General features: G+C 55.2%; 1 protein-coding gene and 1 non-coding gene across 5 annotated transcripts in view; one reads left to right on the top strand and one right to left on the bottom strand.

Annotated features, from left to right (window-relative positions):
- The window catches only part of AK8 (adenylate kinase 8), a 120,949-nt gene that overhangs the window by 25,027 nt on the left and 75,310 nt on the right, over nt 1-20,612 (top strand). For all 4 annotated transcript variants that reach the window (XM_066366816.1, XM_066366817.1, XM_066366818.1 and 1 more), the window contains 4 exons: nt 10,202-10,283; nt 11,270-11,341; nt 11,431-11,631; nt 14,961-15,092. In XM_066366816.1, the coding sequence (XP_066222913.1) occupies nt 10,202-10,283; nt 11,270-11,341; nt 11,431-11,631; nt 14,961-15,092 (487 nt within the window). The remainder of the gene's footprint in view (nt 1-10,201; nt 10,284-11,269; nt 11,342-11,430; nt 11,632-14,960; nt 15,093-20,612) is intronic.
- LOC136396459 (U6 spliceosomal RNA) lies at nt 16,503-16,605 on the bottom strand. Its single transcript, XR_010749746.1, has one exon. It is a non-coding gene; the product is annotated as a U6 spliceosomal RNA (small nuclear RNA).

Here is a 20,612-nt window from a genome sequence, read left to right on the forward strand (position 1 = left end):
GGGAATCGAACCTGGGACTTCCACAAGCCGGCCAATGCTCTACCACTGAGCTAACTGGCCAAGGTGGTAAGAGTCACTTCTTAAGGCAGCTCCCTGCCTGACCTGGCTCGGCACTAGGTGAGGCGGGGCTTCCTGTCACCTGGGGTCACGCCTCCCCACTTCTGCTCTGCACTTGAACTTCCATAGCTGTCCTTAGGAATGTGAGTTCTGGGAGGGTGGTGACCCCATCTGTCCCATTCTGCAGAACCCCCCAGGAACTCACACGGTACCTGGCACAGACTCCAAGCTTGGGACATACTAACGAAACGACTGACTGCATGCCCTCAGATAAGTCCCCGTTCTGCCCCACCGGGGCAGTGAGGTCCTGCCCTGGCCTGCTGTTGGCCCAGGGCGTGTGTTGGGCAGGCAGCTATCTGGCAAAGAGGAAGAGGAGAAGCGTTTCGATGGTGGACACCCTCTTCCCCAGCTGTGGGGAGGAGCAAAGGCATGGGCCCAGTTATGAAGGCTTGTCAGACGGTGGGAGTCTTATTACCACGCAAAGGCAGAAGCCCCCATGCAGCAGGAATGTGATTCATGGGGGCGGCAGATGGCTTGTGTCCACCTTCACTGGTTTGAGCTGTCCCCCGAATTTCTGGGCTGGTGACAGAGTTAGGGGGCAGGCAGAGGGACCCGTGGGGAGAGGGGCTTGGACCTCGCAGCACCCGGTAACTCAGGCCACACGGGCTCCAGGGTCTGCAGGGCCCCTGAGGGCTGCTCGCTCTCTCGATGAGAAGAGATGGCCCAGCCGAGAGCTTCGCAGTGGGCCTGGCCCTGAGGGCCGCTTGGGCAGGGGGAGGGAGCTTTCCTCACGCACGAGGAGTGGGAGGAGCAGCTGGGGTCCCTTTCCTAAGGGACACAATCCCCCTCCTTAGCGGAAGAAAGGGTGCGTCATCCAGTGCAAGGCTTTGTGCCACTGGACTTTGACCTCCCCCCCAAACTCCTAGTCAGCAGGCCTGACCACACCTGACGCAGGGTCACACCCCTGACCCCCGGCTGACAGTACAGGGGTGGGTTCCTTTATTGCACATCAAATGCAAACTTACACTCTGTGTTCTCAAGTTCACTTGTATCTCACTTAGTGTCACAGAGACGCTGCCATCCTTCCAGACGGAGGAGGAGACCGGGTCGCACGCTGTCGTCCGCTCTCAGGTCTACCTGCCAGGTTCCTAGAGCCTTTCTTCCCGGCGTTTCTCCTCCCCGGTCGCAGACTTACTCTGGCCCGCGCAGACTGGAAGTCGGGGTCTCCGGAGGAGGTGGGGCGGGGGTGTGCGGAAGACCGTGCAGGACCGGCTCCGGCCACCACGCGCTGGCTGCTCGCTCTCTTTGTCCTTGGGCGTCCCTGGGCCGGCGTTCATCACCGGCTTTCATCCACGGGCAGGAGGAACACGGGATTTCCTGCCATTGTTCTGACACTCACGGGTTTATAGATGTCCCTGGCAGCCTCTGAGGGGAGCGGTTTTATTGATCAACAGCTCTGCGGAGGCCCGAGGCTGTGTGTTTCTCTAGTACAGACGCAGTTAGGGTTGCAGGGCACCGGGGGGGGGGGGGGGTCTGAGCCCACTCAGGACACTGCTGGCCTGCGTCAGGGCATGGCAGGGGACCCACGGCCTGGCTGGGTGTGGGGCGGCGCCCAGTGAGCACACCCTCGTGGGTTCCTCACTTGTGGGTGTTGCTGGACCCTGCTGCGGTCCAGGCCACGGGTTAGCGAGTTGGTCCTTGGGCGCAGAGTCACATGATATGTCTTATAGTCCCTCTCACTGCTGTTGGGAGAGAAAAGTAGATGTTGGAGATGCAGGACAGAGCCTGATGTCTGAGCAGCAGAGGAGCCCAGCGAGCACTGTGCTACGGAGGCGGGGGGACTGGGCGGCACCGCCTGTCGCATCACCCCGCGGCTCGAGCGCTGACTCAGGGAGTGGAGGCTGCCCCCGGGAGCCAGACACCTCGCAGGGGGCAGCTGTCCCTGCTCCCCACGGGCAAGCTTCTGTGCCGCTGTCAGTCAGCCGCCCACCACTGACGAGTGGGGACCCGGGTCCCCCGCTGGCTCGGTACCGGCAGTCGATGGGACCTGAAAGGGTTGAGACGAAAATAGATGACCTTTAGATGTCATCTGTGACATGTTAACTACCCCAACTTTCAGTACAAATAACCCAACAACTTATAGTGTTCATTATAAATAAGTATCGGTTGGAATATAAATGTGTATTTTATTGGTTTGGCATGCCTTTTTTTTTTAATTAAGACACAAAATTCACTAGCGTCTGTGCCAATGAGTTTTCCTCTGAAGACACGCGAGACCCCCTCACGTTCCCCTTTGTGACAGTTGGTGAGGTTGGATTTTTCCTGGAGCAACAGAATGAGGTCTGGCCTCTGGAAGTGGCAGAGAGGGGGACGGGCAGTGACCACGTGAGGCAGCTCCCACGGGGGGGAGGAGACGGCGGGACAGCTGCTCCTCGTGAGGGGTGGCCCAGGGCGTCCACCAAACCGTCGTCCACTTCTTAGGGGCCTGAGGTGCCGGCTTTGCAAAGCCACCCCTTTGGGTCTCAGCCTTCTCCGTCCTGTGGGAGTGACAACGCCCTTCCAGTGGTTCCGGGAAGGAGAAAGGACCTGAGGTCTGAGGGGCCCACGTCTGACACACTGTTGTCCCGTTCGTCATCGGCGAGCTCAGCAGTCGGCTCAGTGGTTTTCTCGTGGGTGGGCTCACTGTCCCCACCTTACGGAGGAGGACCCCGAAACGTGGGGTGGGGTCATTTGGGATGACGAGGCGCCGAGGTTAGAGCTGAGATGTGGACTGAGTCACAACTCTGTCCATGGCCAGCGCTCTCTCTGCCCCAGGGCCCAGACGGAGAGGCACGGGGGACCCAGGGTGAGAGGGACGGAGCCGGGAGCCGGGCTGGCTGCCTGGGTTGTGAGCTGTGCCTGGATCCGCGGTTTGGGAACAAGGAACCAGGTCTGAGCCGCTGTTTGGGGTCTGTGGACCGGGGACACTGCAGCCTCTGAGAGTGCCTGACCTGCAGGCGTCCTGGGGGTCCCCCGAGCGGCTGTGTGACTTGTCAGCCAGACCGCGGGCCTCCCCTGCGTCACCTGACTCCCCCAGGGTCTCCCCTTGTTCTCGTGATTGCAGGGAGCTGGCAGAGCAGGGGCATCAGGCCGGGTGTTGTAATGTCCAAAGACCCTCAGAGGCAGGGCAGCCACTCTCCCTGGTCGATGCCTCCTTCTCCTGCACACTTATCCACAGCGCGCCTGTTTGCGCTCACCATGTCCGCATAAGACCGTAAATCTTATGGTTCCCCTGCATAGGAGCCACGCGGCCCAACCCTCTCGTTTCACAGATGGCGTCCAGGGCCTTCTCCCTCCAATGGCCACTTGCGGGAAGAGTGGGTAAGCCAGGGCTGGGGGCTGTTGGCTAAGTAAGCGGGAGACAGTTCGTCCCCCCCAGGTGCTCTCCAGTGGAGGAGCCCCCAAACCCAGCCCAGACGCCTCTGCGCTCTCCAGTATGGAAGCCCAGGTACTGCAGGCGGTGGTGGGTCAATGCCCCGATGGATTAACGAGTGGAAGGGGGAGGAGTGGGTGAACGGAGGGGTCCCAGGTCTCCCTAGTGCAGCTCTTATGCCACGGCAGCAGCACGACTGTTGTTCCCAAGGCCGGCGGGCCCCGTGGCTCTTTCTGTGGTTTCATGGGAGAGGCCTCCGCCGGGAAACAGCCAATGGCTGAACTCACTGGAGTGAATCAACTCATAGTTGCTTCTCGTAGGTGCCTTGACCTGGCAAGCCCGGGGTTTCAGATCAACTACCTCAGCGTTCCAGGTCGATGCTCTACCCACTGCGCCACTACAGGTCAGGCCCAAGAGATTACCTTTAAAAATGAGTACTTGGGCCCTGACCGGTTGGCTCAGTGGTAGAGCATCGGCCTGGCGTGCAGGAGTCCCGGGTTTGATTCCCGGCCAGGGCACACAGGAGAGGCGCCCATCTGCTTCTCCACCCCTCCCCCTCTCCTTCCTCTCTGTCTCTCTCTTCCCCTCCTGCAGCCAAGGCTCCATTGGAGCAGGGTTGGCCCGGGCGCTGAGGATGGCTCTGTGGCCTCTGCCTCAGGCGCTAGAATGGCTCTGGTTGCAACAGAGCGACGCACTGATGGGCAGAACATCGCCCCCTGCTGGGCGTGCCAGGTGGATCCCAGTTGGGCGTATGCGGGAGACTGTCTGATTGCCTCCCCGTTTCTGGCTTTGGAAAAATACAAAAAAAAAAAAAAAAAAGAGAGAGAGTTCTTGCCTGACCAGATGGTGGACAGAGGCGGATTTAACGGCAGGTGCACCAGGCACGCACCCTGGGCCCCGAGTTCTGAAGGGCCCCGCAAAACCCCAATTTTACGCTTTTTTTCTGATGTAAGGGGCCCAATATTTTCTTTCGTGCCCAGGGCCTCAATCAACCTTAATCCACCTCTGGTGGTGGAACAGTGGATAGAGTGTTGGACTGGGATGCGGAGGACCCAGGTTCAAAACCCTGATGTCATCAGCTTAAGCATGGGGTTACTGGCTTGAGCATGGGCTCATAGACATGACCCCATGGTCACTGGTTTGAGCCCAAAGGTCGCTGGCTTGAGCAAGGGGTCACTTGGTCTGCTGTAGCCCCCTAGTCAAGGCACATATGAGAAAGCAATTGATGAACAACTAAGGAACCACAGCAAAGAATTGATGCTCCTCATCTCTCTCCTTTCCTGCCTGTTTGTCCCTATCTGTCCCTCTCTCTGTCTCCCTCGCTTAAAAAAAATGTTGCTAGTCATCAGGATACAGATGGCCCTTGAGCTACATGGTTTGAACTGCTCGGGGCCACTTCTGTGAGGGTGTTTTTCAATAACTATGCAGGTGGCCCTCCATATCTCTGGTTTTTGCATCCATGGATTCTACCAACTGCGGGCAGAACACAGTGTTTTCACTCCGTGACTGGGAGTTTGTGTCTTCAGAGGGTCAACAGTGCGTATTGTTCTACGCCATTTCATATAAGGGACTTGGGTGTTGGTGACCACGGGGTCCTGCCGCCAGGGTGGGCCCCGCAGATACCAAGGGACGGCTGCGGACATGGCCACGTGCCAAGTTTGATCTTTTAAGATGCGTTTCTCTTCTGGCTTATAACAGATCTCATTTTTCCTCTTTTGTATGTTGTGAAACCATGTAACATTTTATTATAAAAAGGGCCATGAGGGCCATGATGCACCAGTAACTCTTCCCCGGTTCTGACTTCGAGCTGAGTGAATCTGATTCATTGAATCCAAACCCTCAGCCTAGGCAGCCTCCTTGGAGCCGGGAGGAGTCGGCATTCGGCCCCGGAGAACGCCTCTGGAGCCTGCGTTTGGAGCTGAGAGCTGGACGGGGGGTGGGGGTGGGGTGGGGGGGCAGGGAAACCCAGGAGAGCCCCGCTCTCTGGTCTTTGGAGGGGAGGGGAGGAGATGAGGAGCGATGCATCAAAAAGGCAGAGGACCCAGAGGGCAAGAGTCTTACCACGTGCAATGGCTAATTGCGCTTTAATAGCAGTCAGGAGGGCAGGGAAGGCCCGCGTTCACAGAGAGCTGCACAGCCCGCTCCGCATCAGGCCGCGCTCTGCCGGCCTCGCCACGTCCCCAGGCTGGCTGGCTGCTCTCCTTTCCCTTTTTTCTCTTCGGTGACATCTGCTCGGTGCTTGTCCCTCCTGTGATCCCATACCCCTCGCAGCTGTGCAGACCTCCAACTCCGCGCTGGCGCACGGGGCGCCCTGAGCAGACGGCCTTTTTGATGTGTGATAAAACAGAACCAAGCCACGGGGGTACGGCGGGCGCCGGCATCAGAATATCAATTAACCTGCTCGGAACAAAGCCGCGGCTCCGGCGTGGGCGAGACGCCTCACTGCAGTGTCAGCGAGATGGACAGCCGATTCTAATGAGGCGTGGGCGGACGCCTCCACTCCTGACCCCGCCCCCCCCCCCCACGTCAGGCCCTCAGGCCGCACGGCTGGCATAGCGAGGGCCCGTCGTGGCGGTGGTCAGTGGCTGTACCGATTTATGACCTCTCGCCTTGCTGGACTGTGCAGCCATGAACTTACTCTCAGCTAAAATGGCTGTTTCCCCTCGAAAGGACAGTCCATCTTGCAACTGGGCAGTGGCAGGACCCTCTGTAATTGCAGGAGCTCTGGGAAAGACCTCCCAGCACAAAGCCCGGGCTCCCACCCCGAGAATGGCCCGGGGCCAGCACTCCCCGAGGAGGCAGTGCCTCGGTCACTGTGCCCCTGCTTTCCAGGTGGACCCACCTGGGCCGGTGCAGGGACAAAGGGTCTCCGTGGCTGTCGTCCCCACAGAACGTGGGGCTGCGCCAAGGGAGTGTGAGAGCTGCCCTCAGGGGCCCCTCAGGGACCTCGTTTCTTAGCGTCTGGGGGACGGGACTGTCTTCCTGAGTCTGAAAGAGCACCCCGGACAGCTGGTGGCCTGGGATTCACTCCAGAGCCCCCGCCTTCCTGGTTTCTAAGCCTCAGATCCACTCCGGCGCCATGTGCCTGCGAGGCCCGGCTAATTAGGGAGATGTTCCTCATTTTGCTGCACTTTTCCTGTGTAATTGGAAGCCCGCTTTCTCCAGCGAGGAGTCGGTGAGAGCTGTTCCCCTCAATAGTTCTAAAAGCTTTGGACCACATACTGATATCAGCTGCAAATTTATGGGCGAGATGCTAATGATCGCTCGGCAATGCAATATTAAACGCCGAGGCCTGTCTCGGCGCTGAGCGTGGACAGAGCTCTCACCTTCTCCCAGCTTCAAAAAGTAGACTTGGAACACAGGCGGCGGTCTCCCATCCGGGAAGGGGCAGGTGGCGGGCTCCGAGCCCCTCCCCAACAATAAAGGAAGGAGACGGGGTCCGAATGTAGCTGAAGTTCAGAAAAGGGGGCTCCCGGGCACCGCGCTCCCAGCTCCCGCAGCGGCGCTCACATCTAGACGTTCACTCGTTTTCAGAGCGGCAGCCCAGCGCCTGGCTGGCTCTATAACAAGGACTTGAGGGAGCAAAAGTCTGTTTAAAAAAAAAATTTTTTTTTTTTTTTTTTTTGCATTTCTGCTTCGTTAGTTCAGAAACCAGGGGTTCCGTGGCTGTGCGTTTTCCCTACATAATTTAAGAAATTAATAAAGCACGCCTGGTTTTCCCAACACTCTTTACTCTGTAGATTTGTTTCACTTAAAAAAAAACCTGTCACTGGAGGCTGTTGGAACCTAAATATTTTAATTTTGAAGAAATGCAGGCTTTTTTCTGCGTTCTTTTTTTTTTAATTTTTATTTTATTTATTCATTTTAGAGAGGAGAGAGAGAGAGAGAGAGAGAGAGAGGAGAGAGAGAGGAGAGAGAGACAGGGGGGAGGAGCAGGAAGCATCAACTCCCATATGTGCCTTGACCAGGCAAGCCCAGGGTTTCGAACCGGCGACCTCAGCATTTCCAGGTCGACGCTTTATCCACTGCGCCACCACAGGTCAGGCCTTTTTTTTTTTTTTTTTTTTTTTTTTATTAAGAAAAAAGACATTTCTTGCCCCTGTCCACACACAGTGTTCTGTAAATCCTGTGTTACGGGTTGTGAGTGACCTTGAGTCTGAGCTTACCCCGTCAGCCCATCCTCCGACCTGACGGCAACCCAGCGCTTATAACGACTGAGGGGGAGGGCTCTGTGGTTAGCGGGGGTCTATGTTAGAACCTCCATCCAAGCCCCCCTCACTGCAGGGCAGAGACCTGAAGCTATTTGTGGTTTTATTTCCCTCTTCTGAAGCTCTCCCTCATTTCCCTGGTTGTCAAGTTGAATGTATTAAACTGTGCGTGTGTGTGTGTGTGTGTGTGTGTGTGAACTTGACTCACGGGACTCAAAAAGACTTTAGATACTGTTAAATGTGAACATTGCTGAGGGACGTTAAAAAAACAGAACAACTTAAGCAAGTGGAAGATACTGTGTTGACGAGATACAGTAAAAATGCCGGTTCTTCATAAATGTATACATTTGATGTTCTCACAGAACCCTGGTAGAGTTCCTGTTTTGGAACCTGACAAAATGTTTTTGCTGCTTTACCTGGAAGATAATTTTTTTTTTTCTTTTGGAAAAAAAGACAAAGGAGGAGGAATGTGTCCCATTAGATATAACAATACATTATAAAACAGCAACAATTTCGGTGGGGTGGGTATGATACAAGTGCCTACAGGTAGCAAGCGGCCAGAGCCAACATGTAGCGCGTCACCGAGCAGGGGACACGTAAGCTGTTGCACAGGAGAGGTTGGGACAGTTGTGGGCCACAAGGAAACAAGTCAGACCACAGCCTCACGTCCTTTTCAAAATAAAATGTGGCTCCTTTAAATATTTAAACATAGAAAGACGAAAAACCGTAAGAGGACACAATATAAGTGCAAGCAAATATTTATCAGCTTCTGCGGTGCAGAAAGCTTTTTATACACACCCAGCCGACGCCAAAATCCGCTAGGGAGAACGCTGGCTGGTTTGGCCAGATGTGTGCACACGTGCGGTAAAAGCAGCACCCTACACAAGCGAAAAGGCCAGAGACAAACCTGCGGGCGGAAGGTACTGGCCACCTCGTCATTCGCCTCCAGGGTTCTGTGGCAGTGTTTGCCAACACGGGTTTATGTTTTTACTATGTAAAGAGCTCTTGTAAATAAATAAAAAGATAAGATCCCCAGGGGAAAGCAGAGAGCCAGCACGAATAGGCATTTTTTCAGGAAAGAAAAAATTCAAATAGCCAATAAACATATGGGAACACGGTGGAGCCTCATTAACGATCAAAGGCATGCAGACAAAGCAGCAGTGCCAGGCCAGGCCGGGCGATGGCGGCAGCGCTCCCCTGCCAGGGCGCTGCCTGCTGCCGACAGCGGCCGCTGTCCGTGGGACGGCACACCCACGGAGCCCACTGGAGCCCCAGGGCCAGGCAGTTTCCTGGGGAGATGTGGCCAAGTCACAGAGGAAGATGTCAGCTTTCAGCAGTTCACCTGGTGGCTCTGCCACGTGCATCAGGGTGTACATCCAGCATCCAGCCTGTTTTGTTTTGCATGTAACCGTCAGAAACCTCAGTGAGGCCAAGTGAGCAACAATGTTAACCTTGGCGGCAGCTGGGAAAACTCCTGGGGGAGGGCCGTTTAGGGAGGTGGGAAACATTCATGGCATGTTTTTGTCTACCAGAAAAACCCAGGCTACGCATAGCATTTATAGTGTGGGCCCCCCGCCTCCCAGGAAAAGAGGAGTCTGTGTGCGGAGGCTGGAAGGAGGTGTACCAGACAGTGCAGTGCTGGTTTGGGTCGGTGGCGGTGGCTTGGACCTCTCGTTTCAGCGTCTCAGTAGTTTCCGTACGGTGTGCAGTGGTTGTGTCTTCCTTTGACGACTGGACTTGGAGTTCCTGAGCTATCTGTCCCCAGGAGGCCTGACGCCTGAGCGATGTCAGCCCTGCGTAGCCCGTGTGCTACAGAACGGGAACTTGAACTCAGGTCTCTCACTGCCGTATCCTCAAGAAAAGCGAGGTTTGGCTTGGACCTCGGGGGTTCCTGGTTCGGGACCCCGTATCTGAGAAACTGTCATTAGGAAATTAAGATGTGGAAAGAGCTATCTGCATGACGATGTTCATCGCACGGCGTGATGTAGGACACTTAAAATGGCTAGGGGCCAAACTGCTTCGGTGTGGGGTTAAGTAGTAGCTGTGGGCCGCTCACTTGGCGGGACGCCGCGTGGCCGTGAGGAGGCGTGGTGACAGCAGAGCACGCTGCGGAGGCTCTCGTGTGTGTGCGATGGGAAACTCAGGACCTGAAATTCGTATGAGGTGGTCATAGTCCTCACAAAACTCGGAAGGCAACATAACAGGAGAGCAGTCAGTAGGCTGGGGGAGGGGGCTACCAGAAACATTTTGTTCTGTCTTAACAGTTCCGGTCTTTCTGTAAAGCGATCACATTCCTTTATTCCAAAAAATCAAAAAAAAAAAGGAAAGAAAGAAAGGAAGGGAGGGAGGGAGGGAGGGAGGGAGGGAGGGAGGGAGGAAGGAAAGAAGGGAGGGAGGGAGGGCGGAAGGAAAGGGAGGGAGGGAAGGAGGGAGGGAGGGAGGGAGGGAGGGAGGAAGGAAGGAAGGAAGGAAGGAAGGAAGGAAGGAAGGAAATAGACAAGCACCTTCTCAAATTCTCTGCCAGGGCTGGATTCTGGACGGCATCCCTGAAACTCGTGAGCAGGCACTGATGATCCAGACCCTGGGGATCGCCCCCAGACACGTCAGTGAGTAGCCCCCGCGGGGCCAGCGCCAGAGTGCCAGGGAGCGCCCGCTCTGAGTCCGCCCCCCAGTGCCCGCCGGAGTGCCAGGGAGCGCCCGCTCTGAGTCCGCCCCCCAGTGCCCGCCGGAGTGCCAGGGAGCGCCCGCTCTGAGTCAGCCCCCCAGTGCCCGCCGGAGTGCCAGGGAGCGCCCGCTCTGAGTCAGCCCCCCAGTGCCCGCCGGAGTGCCAGGGAGCGCCCGCTCTGAGCCCGCCCCCCAGTGCCCGCCTGAGTGCCAGGGAGCGCCCGCTCTGAGTCTGCCCCCCAGTGCCCGCCGGAGTGCCAGGGAGCGCCCACTCTGAGCCCGCCCCCCAGTGCCCGCCGGAGTGCCAGGGAGCGCCCGCTCTGAGCCCGCCCCCCAGTGCCCGCCGGAGTGCCAGGGAGCACCCGCTCTGAGTCCGCCCCCCAGTGCCCGCCGGAGTGCCAGGGAGCGCCCGCTCTGAGCCCGCCCCCCAGTGCCCGCCGGAGTGCCAGGGAGCGCCCGCTCTGAGCCCGCCCCCCAGTGCCCGCCGGAGTGCCAGGGAGCACCCGCTCTGAGTCTGCCCCCCAGTGCCCGCCGGCGGCCCGGGGACCGTGCAGGACAGGAGAACCTAATGCATTTCAGGGCTTGTTCTTGAAAAAGTGGGGTTCTATTTTGAAGCAGGCGATTCCTTGTTCCAGGAGTCCCACATCTGAGGAGCTCTCCTTAGGAATAACCTACAATGGGGCAGTAGCGTGGGGCACGGAGATGTTCCTCACGGTGTTGTTTACGACCGTGAGAACTGTCAGCAGCCGAAAGGGCATGTGTGTGCCCGTCCTTGGTCCTGAGCTCCGTCCTAGGGGTCGGTGCTGAGAAGACCTCTTGGGTGGGGACGGTGCTGGTATTCATGTCATTATATAGCGAGAGATGTCCGACAGGCTGCTGGTCCCTGAGACCCGCTGCTTGACTCGCCCGGTCTCTGTCCTCCACCCAGTCGTGCTGACGGCTCCTGACACGGTCCTGATCGAGAGGAACGTGGGGAAGAGGGTCGACCCGCAGACCGGAGGTACGGCCTCACCCCCTCCACCCCCCCACCCTGGTTGCTCCGCCGTCCTCAGCCTGAGCGGGGACCTGACTGCGCCCTCTGTCCTGCAGAGATCTATCACACCACCTTTGACTGGCCGCCCGAGCCCGAAATCCAGAACCGGCTGATGGCGCCGGCGGGCATCTCGGAGCCGGAGACGGCACAGAGGCTGCTGGAGCACCACCGGAACATCGTCGGGGTCCTCCCCTCCTACCCCAAGGTCCTGAAGGTCCTCAGCGCCGACCAGCCGTGCGTGGACGTCTTCCACCAGGGTGAGCACGGCAGGCGGCAGGTTCGCGTGCGCTGCGGCCTTCCCCGTCCGAAGGTCACTGACTCTGTCCGTGCCCAACGTCCGGGATGTGCTGGTCATAGCCAAGTCGTAGGTTCCCTACGGGACGGGGCCCCTGGGAGCGCCCCGCTCGGAGGCCCTGGGCCGACACGCTGCGCTCCGTACGACCAGCTGATCTGACAGTGGGGGTGGGGCGAGGAGAGGCTGGGACAGGCCGGGAGGGACAGGACAGCAAGTTTTATCTTCAGGGTGAAGGACAAGGAAGAGAAATGTTGTAAAAACTAAAACTACAGCAACAAAACCCCACCCCCACCACAAAGAGCGGAAAAGCGCAGTGCAGCTCAGGTGCCGTGGGTCCATTTAAAGACCGCCTGGAGCGGGCATGTGTGTGGGGTGGGACGACAGGTGAGTTCTGAGTCTTTGGAGCCAGTGGCCTGTGTTCACCTCCCCACCTCACACCCACCATGCTGCTTCTGCAACTCTCTCAACCACTCAGAGCCTCGGTTTTGCCACCCGTACACTGGGACGCACGTCCAGCCTCCCCGCAGGCCTGGGTGATGGTAGCACAGGCTCTGTGGTCACACTTCCGCAGAGAACGGGCTCCGGACCTCAGGACGCGGCAGACTTTAAGGCTCTCCTGATGATGCAACATGTCCAGAGGCTGGAAGTCAGAGTAGTGCTGTCCCAAAGCAGCTTTTATTATTATTATTATTAAGAGAGAGGAGGGGAGGCAAAGAGACTCCTGCACACACCTCGACCGGGATCCACCTGGCAAGCCCACTGGGGGGCGATGCTCTGCCCATCTGGGGCTGTTGTTCCACTGCTCAGCAACCCAGCTCTTCTTAGTGCTGGAAGTGGAGGCTGTGGAGCCATCCTCAGCACCCAGGGCCAACTCGCTCCAATCAAGCCATGGCTGTGGGAGGATCATAGAGAGATAGAGAAAAGGGGGGAGGGGTGGAGAAGCAGATGGTCGCTTCTCCTGTGTGCCCTGACTGGGAATCACACCTGGGACATCCACACGCTGGGCTGATGCTCTACCACTGAGCCAACCAGTCGGGGCCCAAAACAGCTTAATCAGAATTTCTAAAAGTCTTGCCAAGCTTCAGCTGTCTCCAAGTCTGGTTGTCCCTTCTGTGGGGTGACAGGTAAATGACAAAATAGAAATGCCCCTGGGTATTGAAGACACACGGTGGCTTTCACAAGCTCCACTGTAGTCTCTCAGACCCTTCAAGGGAAGCTTTGTCTGGCAGGGGAGGGGGTTCTGAGCACCCCAGCCTGGCCCCCCACCCGCCCCCCGCCCATGGGTCGTGGGAGCAGCTTTGCTTCACGGAGTGCCTGGACTGGCACAGCTGACTCTCCAGGGCTCAGTCCCCCGATGGTCGGCGTCTAGAAACTGATGCTCCTGTCAGAAACACCAGGTTTATGAGTGACCCGTCATTTCCCAGAGACTCTGCATCTCTGCAGGGCCTTGAACAGCAAACACAGCATCTGGAGACAGCCACAGCCCGTATCTTCATGGTCCAAACTCACACATTCATTACTTAATCAAATTTAAAAGTTCATGTGATCGTTTTTTAAAGAGTCCATGCCTGGAACTGTAAATAAAAATGCGAGTGTCTAAATATATTAATTATTATTAATTAATAATGCAGAGAGAGAAAAATTGAAAATTGGAATCCAAAATTCTGGTTTTTTGTTTTTGTTTTTTTTATCTCTCTGTATCGCACCCAGCAACCACATATTTTTATAAAGAATAATTAGATGTTGAGACTGTCTGGGGGATCATTACTTCTAATTAATTTAGTTATTTCCTGTAAATTAAGCATGGTTTGTGAGCAGCCGCTTGGCCCGCAGTGTCTGTGAGTCTCCAGATGCGCTGGTCTTGGAGGGCCCGAGAGCGAGGACAGCCTGGCCCAGGCCGCCTCCCCCACGTTGTTCCCACAGGTGGAGGGCCCCCCCGTGGCAGTGGCCTTGGGAGAGTGGCCCGGCCCTGCCAACTCCCTGGGACTGCGGCCTGAGCACATCGGCTCGTGCGCCGGTGATGTCGAGGTGGAGGACTCTCACAGAGTCGATCAACTCACACCTTGTGCCTTCGGTTCTAAAACTGAGGGGAATGTGGTCTCTCCGATGAGCGTTCCGATTAAAAATACCCTCCAGGGATCTGAGAGGTCACAGTCTGCAGAATGAACGTGTTCTGCCTGTTCTCAGTCCTGTTCCCCTCCCCGCAGCAGGGGACATTGGCCCGGGGTGTGGCGGCCAGGGACGCTGCTCCAGTCCTACAGGGCCCCGGGCGGGCCCCACCACCGGGAACCCGCTGTCCCTGGGCTCTGGGGGGCCGCGCTCCTGAAGGCAGCATGTTGGCTTTGCTCCTTTCCCAGGGCGAATCCTCCTGCAGTAGGGGAGCTGTCACAGGGCCACCCAAGGCCGACCCTGGATGCTGGGTGGCCTGGGTGCCCGGCAGGAGGCGAGGCCGGGTAAGGGGAGACGCTGTCTGGTGGGGGCAGCGGGGGAGGGGCCGGGCCTGAGCCTCAGCTGCAGGCAGCCCCCCCCATCAGGTGCCAGTGGCCACCCTTCACCCGCTCGCTCAGCCTGTGCTCACCCTCCCCGGGCTCCGGGCTCGGTGGGAGGCCTGGTTTGATGTTCAGCAGCTTTGGGCACCCAGGGGCCTGCTCTGCGCGGTCACTCAGTGTCGGAGGTGCTCCCCGTGTCCCCACGTCTTTGTTCCTCAAATGCCAGGGCCAGCACGGCCGGCCGCCGGCTGCAGCCGCCCTCCCCCGCGGCCTGTTTGATGGCAGCTTCTCTGGAGACTCACAAAAACATTGGTGTCGCCGGGAACGTGGCTGCAAATTATTCCCCACCAATTTCCAAGTGCTTCAGAAGTCCTCATGTGCCGGGCTCCCGCGTGGCCTGACGTGGTTATAAAAGCCGGCCTCTGCCATGGGGAGACCGGCCTGGTGCTGGCCGCAGGTTAGAGGCTCAGCCAGGGTTCAGATGGGGAACATCCCGACCAGCAGCGCTCATCTCATGTCCTGGGACCACTGCCCACAGCGCAGCCCACCCCCTTCAGCCGGGAGGGGAGCGCGGGCACCGTGCTGTTTAGAGGAATTGGGCCTGCTTGTCGCCCCCTCGGGCCCCCTCGGGCCTTGGTGCCCGGCGGGCCGAAGCCTAATCCCCTCCCTGCAGCCTCCACGCTCACTGGGTGGGTCAGAGCAGGAGGGTTTCCGTGGAGCCGTAAAGGGGAGGAACGACTGCTGAGAAGAGCGGTCTCCCTCCCGGGACCCGGGTTCATTATCCTCACATCCTCTCTTCCAGCCCTGACCTACGTCCAGACCAGACACCGGTCCAACGCCCCGCTCACCCCGAGGGTGCTGCTTTGCGGGCCCGTGGGCAGCGGGAAGAGTCTGCAGGCCGCCCTCCTGGCCCAGAAATACGGCCTCGTCAACGGTGAGTGGCCGCCCCTCTGCTTCCCGGCCTCCCCGCCGCTGGCCGCCCCGAGGCCCCCCCCCCCCCCCCCGGTTTATGGGGGTGGCCAGGAGGAAGCCATTGGAGTGTCCATCTTTGCAGGGATAAGGTTTTCTCCTCCCAAAGAATAATGCCGTGACCACATTAACCAGTGAAGTCTGGCCCGCAGCCCACAACTCCGGACGTTCCCTGTCCTTCTAGGCCCTGTGCTGCAGGGGTTTCTGGGCTCTGCCCCAGGGGCGCTGCTGCCGCCTCGCCTCGAAGCCGCAGCCCCTGCGCGCTCCGCTGGCGGCTGTCGCCTGGCTCCCAGCCCAGGGCAGCGTGTTTACAGGCAAACCACTTCTAAACCTGAGAAAGACTTCTCGCTCCACACAGTTTCCATAAATATTTCACCAGGAGGAGAAGAAATATTGAAATCAGTTCTCCAGGTCTTTCCTGGGTCGGTCCTGGCGGTCCTGGCAGCCAGCCAGCCTTTAGCAGGAAGAAGGCTGGGGAGGAAGATGGAGCAGGGCAGACCCCGCACAGCTGGAGGGGGGAGGGCGTGCCCCCAATGTTTCGTCAGCCTGAATGAGACCCACACCCCCAAATTATACACGCACACCATACCAATATATACGTACACACACACACACACACACACGCACGCACAAATAGATGTGTACCACCCCAGAAGGGTCAAATTTGGAATAAAAAATGCTTTCCCGTTAAGTTATGTCTCCTACAACTTAAAATTCCAAAGCCACTGAGACTAGCCCGGGAACTAATGACAAAAATCGTACCCACAACATGAAGACAGAGAACTGAGCAGTTATTCTGAGGAGTGGATAAAAACGTGAATAGTAGTAATATTTGTAGTTTAACTAAAATTTCTTGATACTCACATTCTGATTTGATTAGTGTGGGGAAATAGTCTGGACCCTTTTGGATTAAAAACTGCGTTTGCTGGTGTATTTTTTTTTAACCATTATTCAGATATCTTTCTCTCCCTTTGGTCCCCACCCCGCCCCCCAACCTCCACCATCAGAGTTTTATGGGACTAAGTTCCCAGCGGGCGGGGGCGGCTTCCCTGTCGGGAGCGAGCAGCCAGCCTGTGGCCGCAGCACACATGTGCTTGAGTACTGCCATTCCTGTGACGTGGAGGGATGTGTGTGTGTGTGGGGGGTCTTCGTGGCAGAGGGAGGGTCTCACTGCACCCTAGCAGCACCTTACAGCAACGCCTGGCTTTATTTATTTATTTTTAATTTGTATTAATTTTAATGGGGTGACATCAATAAATCAGGATACATATGTTCAAAGAAAACATGTCCAGGTTATCTTGTCATTCAGTTATGCTGCATTCCCATCACCCAAAGTCAGATTGTTCTCCGTCACCTTCTATCTAGTTTTCTTTGTAAAAATATGGAACGTTTCACGAATTTGCGTGTCATCCTTGAGCAAGGGCCATGCTAATCTTCTCTGTATCATTCTAATTTTAGTATATGTGCTGCCAAAGCGAGTATGCCTGGCTTTATTTAAATAACTGTTACCGGTTGGCTCAGTGGTAGAGCGTTGGCCTGGCGTGCAGGAGTCCCGGGTTCGATTCCCGGCCAGGACACACAGGAGAAGCGCCCATTTGCTTCTCCACCCCTCCCCTTCTCCTTCCTCTCTGTCTCTCTCTTCCCCTCCAGCAGCCAAGGCTCCATTGGAGCAAAGATGGCCCAGGCGCTGGGGATGGCTCTGTGGCCTCTGCCTCAGGCGCTAGAATGGCTCTGATTGCAGCAGAGCGAAGCCCCAAGATGGGCAGAGCATCGCCCCCTGGTGGGCATGCCGGGTGGATCCCGGTCGGGCGCATGTGGGAGTCTGTCTGACTGTCTCCCCGTTTCCAGCTTCAGAAAAATACAAAAAATAAATAAATAAATAAATAAATAAAATAAAATAAAAATAAATAACTGTTACTGTGTCCTGTTTTGTTTGTGCAGACACTCACCTTCAAGAAAGTTTTGTTTTTGTTTTGGTAATTTTATTGTTCAGTAACAGTTTACATTCAGTGTTATTCTGTATTAGTTTCAGACATACGGAATAGGGTTTATAGCAGGGGTAGTCAACCTTTTTATACCTACCACCCACTTCTGTATCTCTTAGTAGTAAAATTTTCTAACCACCCACCGGTTCCACAGTAATGGTGATTTATAAAATAGGGAACTCACTTTACTTTATAAAATTTATAAAGCAGAGTTACAGCAAATTAAAGCATATAATAATAATTACTTACCAAGTACTTTATGTTGGATTTTCGCTAAGTTTGGCAGAATAAATCTTTATAAAACAACTTACTATAGTTACATCTATCTTTTTATTTATACTTTGGTTGCTCCGCTACCGCCCACTATGAAAGCTGGAACGCCCACTAGTGGGCGGTAGGGACCAGGTTGACTACCACTGGTTTAGAGGATCATAGAAGAAAAAGTAATTTTTCTTTTTTTTTTTGTATTTTTCTGAAGTTGGAAATGGGGAGGCAGTCAGACAGACTCCCGCATGTGCCCGACCGGGATCTGCCCGGCATGCCCACCAGGGGCAATGCTCTGCCCATCTGGGGCGTTGCTCTGTCGCAACCAGAGCCATTGTAGTGCCTGAGGCAGAGGCCATGGAGCCATCCTCAGTGCCCGGGCAAACTTTGCTCCAATAGAGCCTTAGTTGTGGGAGGGAAAGAGAGAGACAGAGAGGAAGGAGAAGGGGAGGGATGGAGAAGCAGATGGGCGCTTCTCCTGTGTGCCCTGGCCGGGAATCGAACCCAGGACTCCTGCACACCAGGCCGACGCTCTACCACTGAGCAAACTGGCCAGGGTGAAAAAGCAATTTTTAAGTTACATTGTTTCCAGCATATCAACCAGGCAGAAATGAAGTTACCAGGCTGGATTTTTCTGCAAATGGAAATAGACAAACTCATCAAGGTTTTTGCTTTGTAGTTAAGGAACCGTTCTGGGGGCTCTTTTTGAGAATTGAGCATTTGGAGACCAATTCAGAGAGTTCGCATTTCTCCAAAGTGTTCCTGATAAACGCGAGACGACGTGAGCTTCCGGCACACCCGTCAGCGGGACCCACTGTTGACAGAGACAAGCAGTGCCCCGTCTGCCGTGGGGAAGGCTGCAGGGGCCTGTCTGCACACAGGGCTCTGGGGAGTGCGGCCCCCATGGCTGTCCCCAGGCCATGTCCCCATCTCCACATCTGTAAACCTCTCAGTCCTGAGAAAACATCCCCCAGACACACAATCCCGCATCCCTGCCAACAAGGCCTGTTGAGAGCCTCCCAGGTACAGTCGATGAGAATATAAACGGGCACAACTGTTTGAAATAAAGGCCACTGTCAGTTAAGGTGCTAACTGCGCAAATCCTTTCCCAGTGATTTCACTCTGAGGATTTGATTTTACTGAAACACTCACTTATGCAACAATAGATGTGAAAAGGGCATGACAAGAAACAGAGGCAGCCCCAAACTCCCTTTGTAAGAGCCTCAGTGAAGCTACAGTCAAGAAACTAGGCCCTGGCCGGTTGGCTCAGCAGTAGAGCGTCGGCCTGGCGTGTAGAAGTCCCAGGTTCGATTCCCGGCCAGGGCACACAGGAGAAGCGCCCATCTGCTTCTCCACCCCTCCCCTTCTCCTTCCTCTCTGTCTCTCTCTTCCCCTCCCGCAGCCAAGGCTCCATTGGAGCAAAGTTGGCCCGGGTTCTGAGGATGGCTCCATGGTCTCCACCTCAGGCACCAGATTGACTCCGGTTGCAACGGAGCAACACCCCAGATGGGCAGAGCATCGCCCCCTAGTGAGCATGCCAGGTGGATACCAGTCAGGCACATGCGGGAGTCTGTTATCTCTCTACCTTCCCGCTTCTCACTTTGGAAAAATACAAAAACAAAACGAACAAAAAAGAAACCTATAAAGTGACTACATGTCCATGAGATATTGTTAAATGGCGGTGGGGAGGGGAGTATGTCGCCTGTCAGTCTTCAGGGGGTGGTCTCATTTCTGTTCAAGAAAGGATGCTGGTCTGTGCCCAGACAAAACCTGAAGGAACCGCCATGCATCAGACTGGTCATTCCTATAGAATGATGTATCACATAGTCCTGAGTTACTTTTTCACAGTGAGTATGAATTTTCTGACCAGAGACCACCGTGCAGTATTTCATTGAAATATTACTATTACTCACTGAGTGCCTGCTGCAGGCAGTACGCTTCACGGGGGACGCAGAGAGGAACTCGAGGGTCCAGCGTGGCCCTGTCAGGCTGGGGCTCGGGGACTGAGCGGGGGGAGGTGTGGCCAATCCCAACATCGTTCCAGGCCTGACTGTGCCCAGAGCCTCGGCGTTTTGACCCTTCCGGAGGGAGGAGGCTGTTCCTGTATTTTCTTCATAGGACACAGCAGAGTGAGGTAGTTGTAGGCAGGGGTTTTAAACCATTCTTCCCTAATACAAGCAATTACCATTACTCATTTTCCTCTAGCCCAGTGGTAGTCAACCTGGTCCCTACTGCCCACTAGTGGGTGTTCCAGCTTTCATGGTGGGTAGTAGCAGAGCAACCAAAGTATAAATAAAAAGATAGATGTAACTATAGTAAGTTGTTTTATAACGATTTATTCTGCCAAACTTAGCAAAAATCCGACATAAAGTATAATACTTGGTAAGTAATTACATATTATTATATGATTTAACTTGCTGTAACTCTGCTTTATAAATTTTATAAAGTAAAGTGATTCCCTACTTTATAAATCACCATGACTGTGGAACCAGTGGGCGGTTAGAAAATGTTACTACTCACAGAGATACAGAAGTGGGTGGTAGGTATAAAAAGGTTGACTGCCCCTGCTCTAGATGCTTCTCACAAAAGTTTAATGTGTCGTGTCTTGTCATTCGGTTCAAAATAGTTTCTAACACCCCCCCCCCCCCCCCCCCCGCGGTCTCTGTTTGCCCTCCCTACCCTTTAGACGTGTATCACTCCATTTCCAAACATTTGGGAAGTTTCCAGATTTGTCTTCGTTACTGATTTCTAGCTTAATTTTATTGTGATCAAAGCACGTACCTTATATGATTTCAATCCTTTTAAATGGATTGACACTTTCTTTTTTATGGGCCAGCATGTGGTCTGTATTGGTGAATTCCACGTACACTTGAAAAGAATATGTACCCTGGTGGTGTTTATAGTGTTCTGTAAATGCTAACTAGGATAAGATATTTGAGAGTGTTGTGTAAATCTATGTCCTTCCTGATCTCTCTCTCTCTCTCTCTCTCTCTCTCTCTCTCTCTCTCTCAATTTCAGGTCCTGAGAAGCATGCGGTGCATTAAAACCTGGGGCTCTAACTGGGGCTCTGCCTACTTCCCTGCCAGTCTTTGTTCTATGTAATTTGAAGCTAGGTTATTAGGTGCATATACACTACTTAGAATTGTTATATCTTCTTGATGAAATGGCCCTTTTATTGTCAGGAACTATTCCTCTGCCTCTGTAAAAATACTCACTTCCTTGATGTCTACTTTGAT

Source organism: Saccopteryx leptura, chromosome 2 (assembly GCF_036850995.1).
Source record: "Saccopteryx leptura isolate mSacLep1 chromosome 2, mSacLep1_pri_phased_curated, whole genome shotgun sequence".
Lineage (NCBI taxonomy): Eukaryota > Metazoa > Chordata > Mammalia > Chiroptera > Emballonuridae > Saccopteryx > Saccopteryx leptura.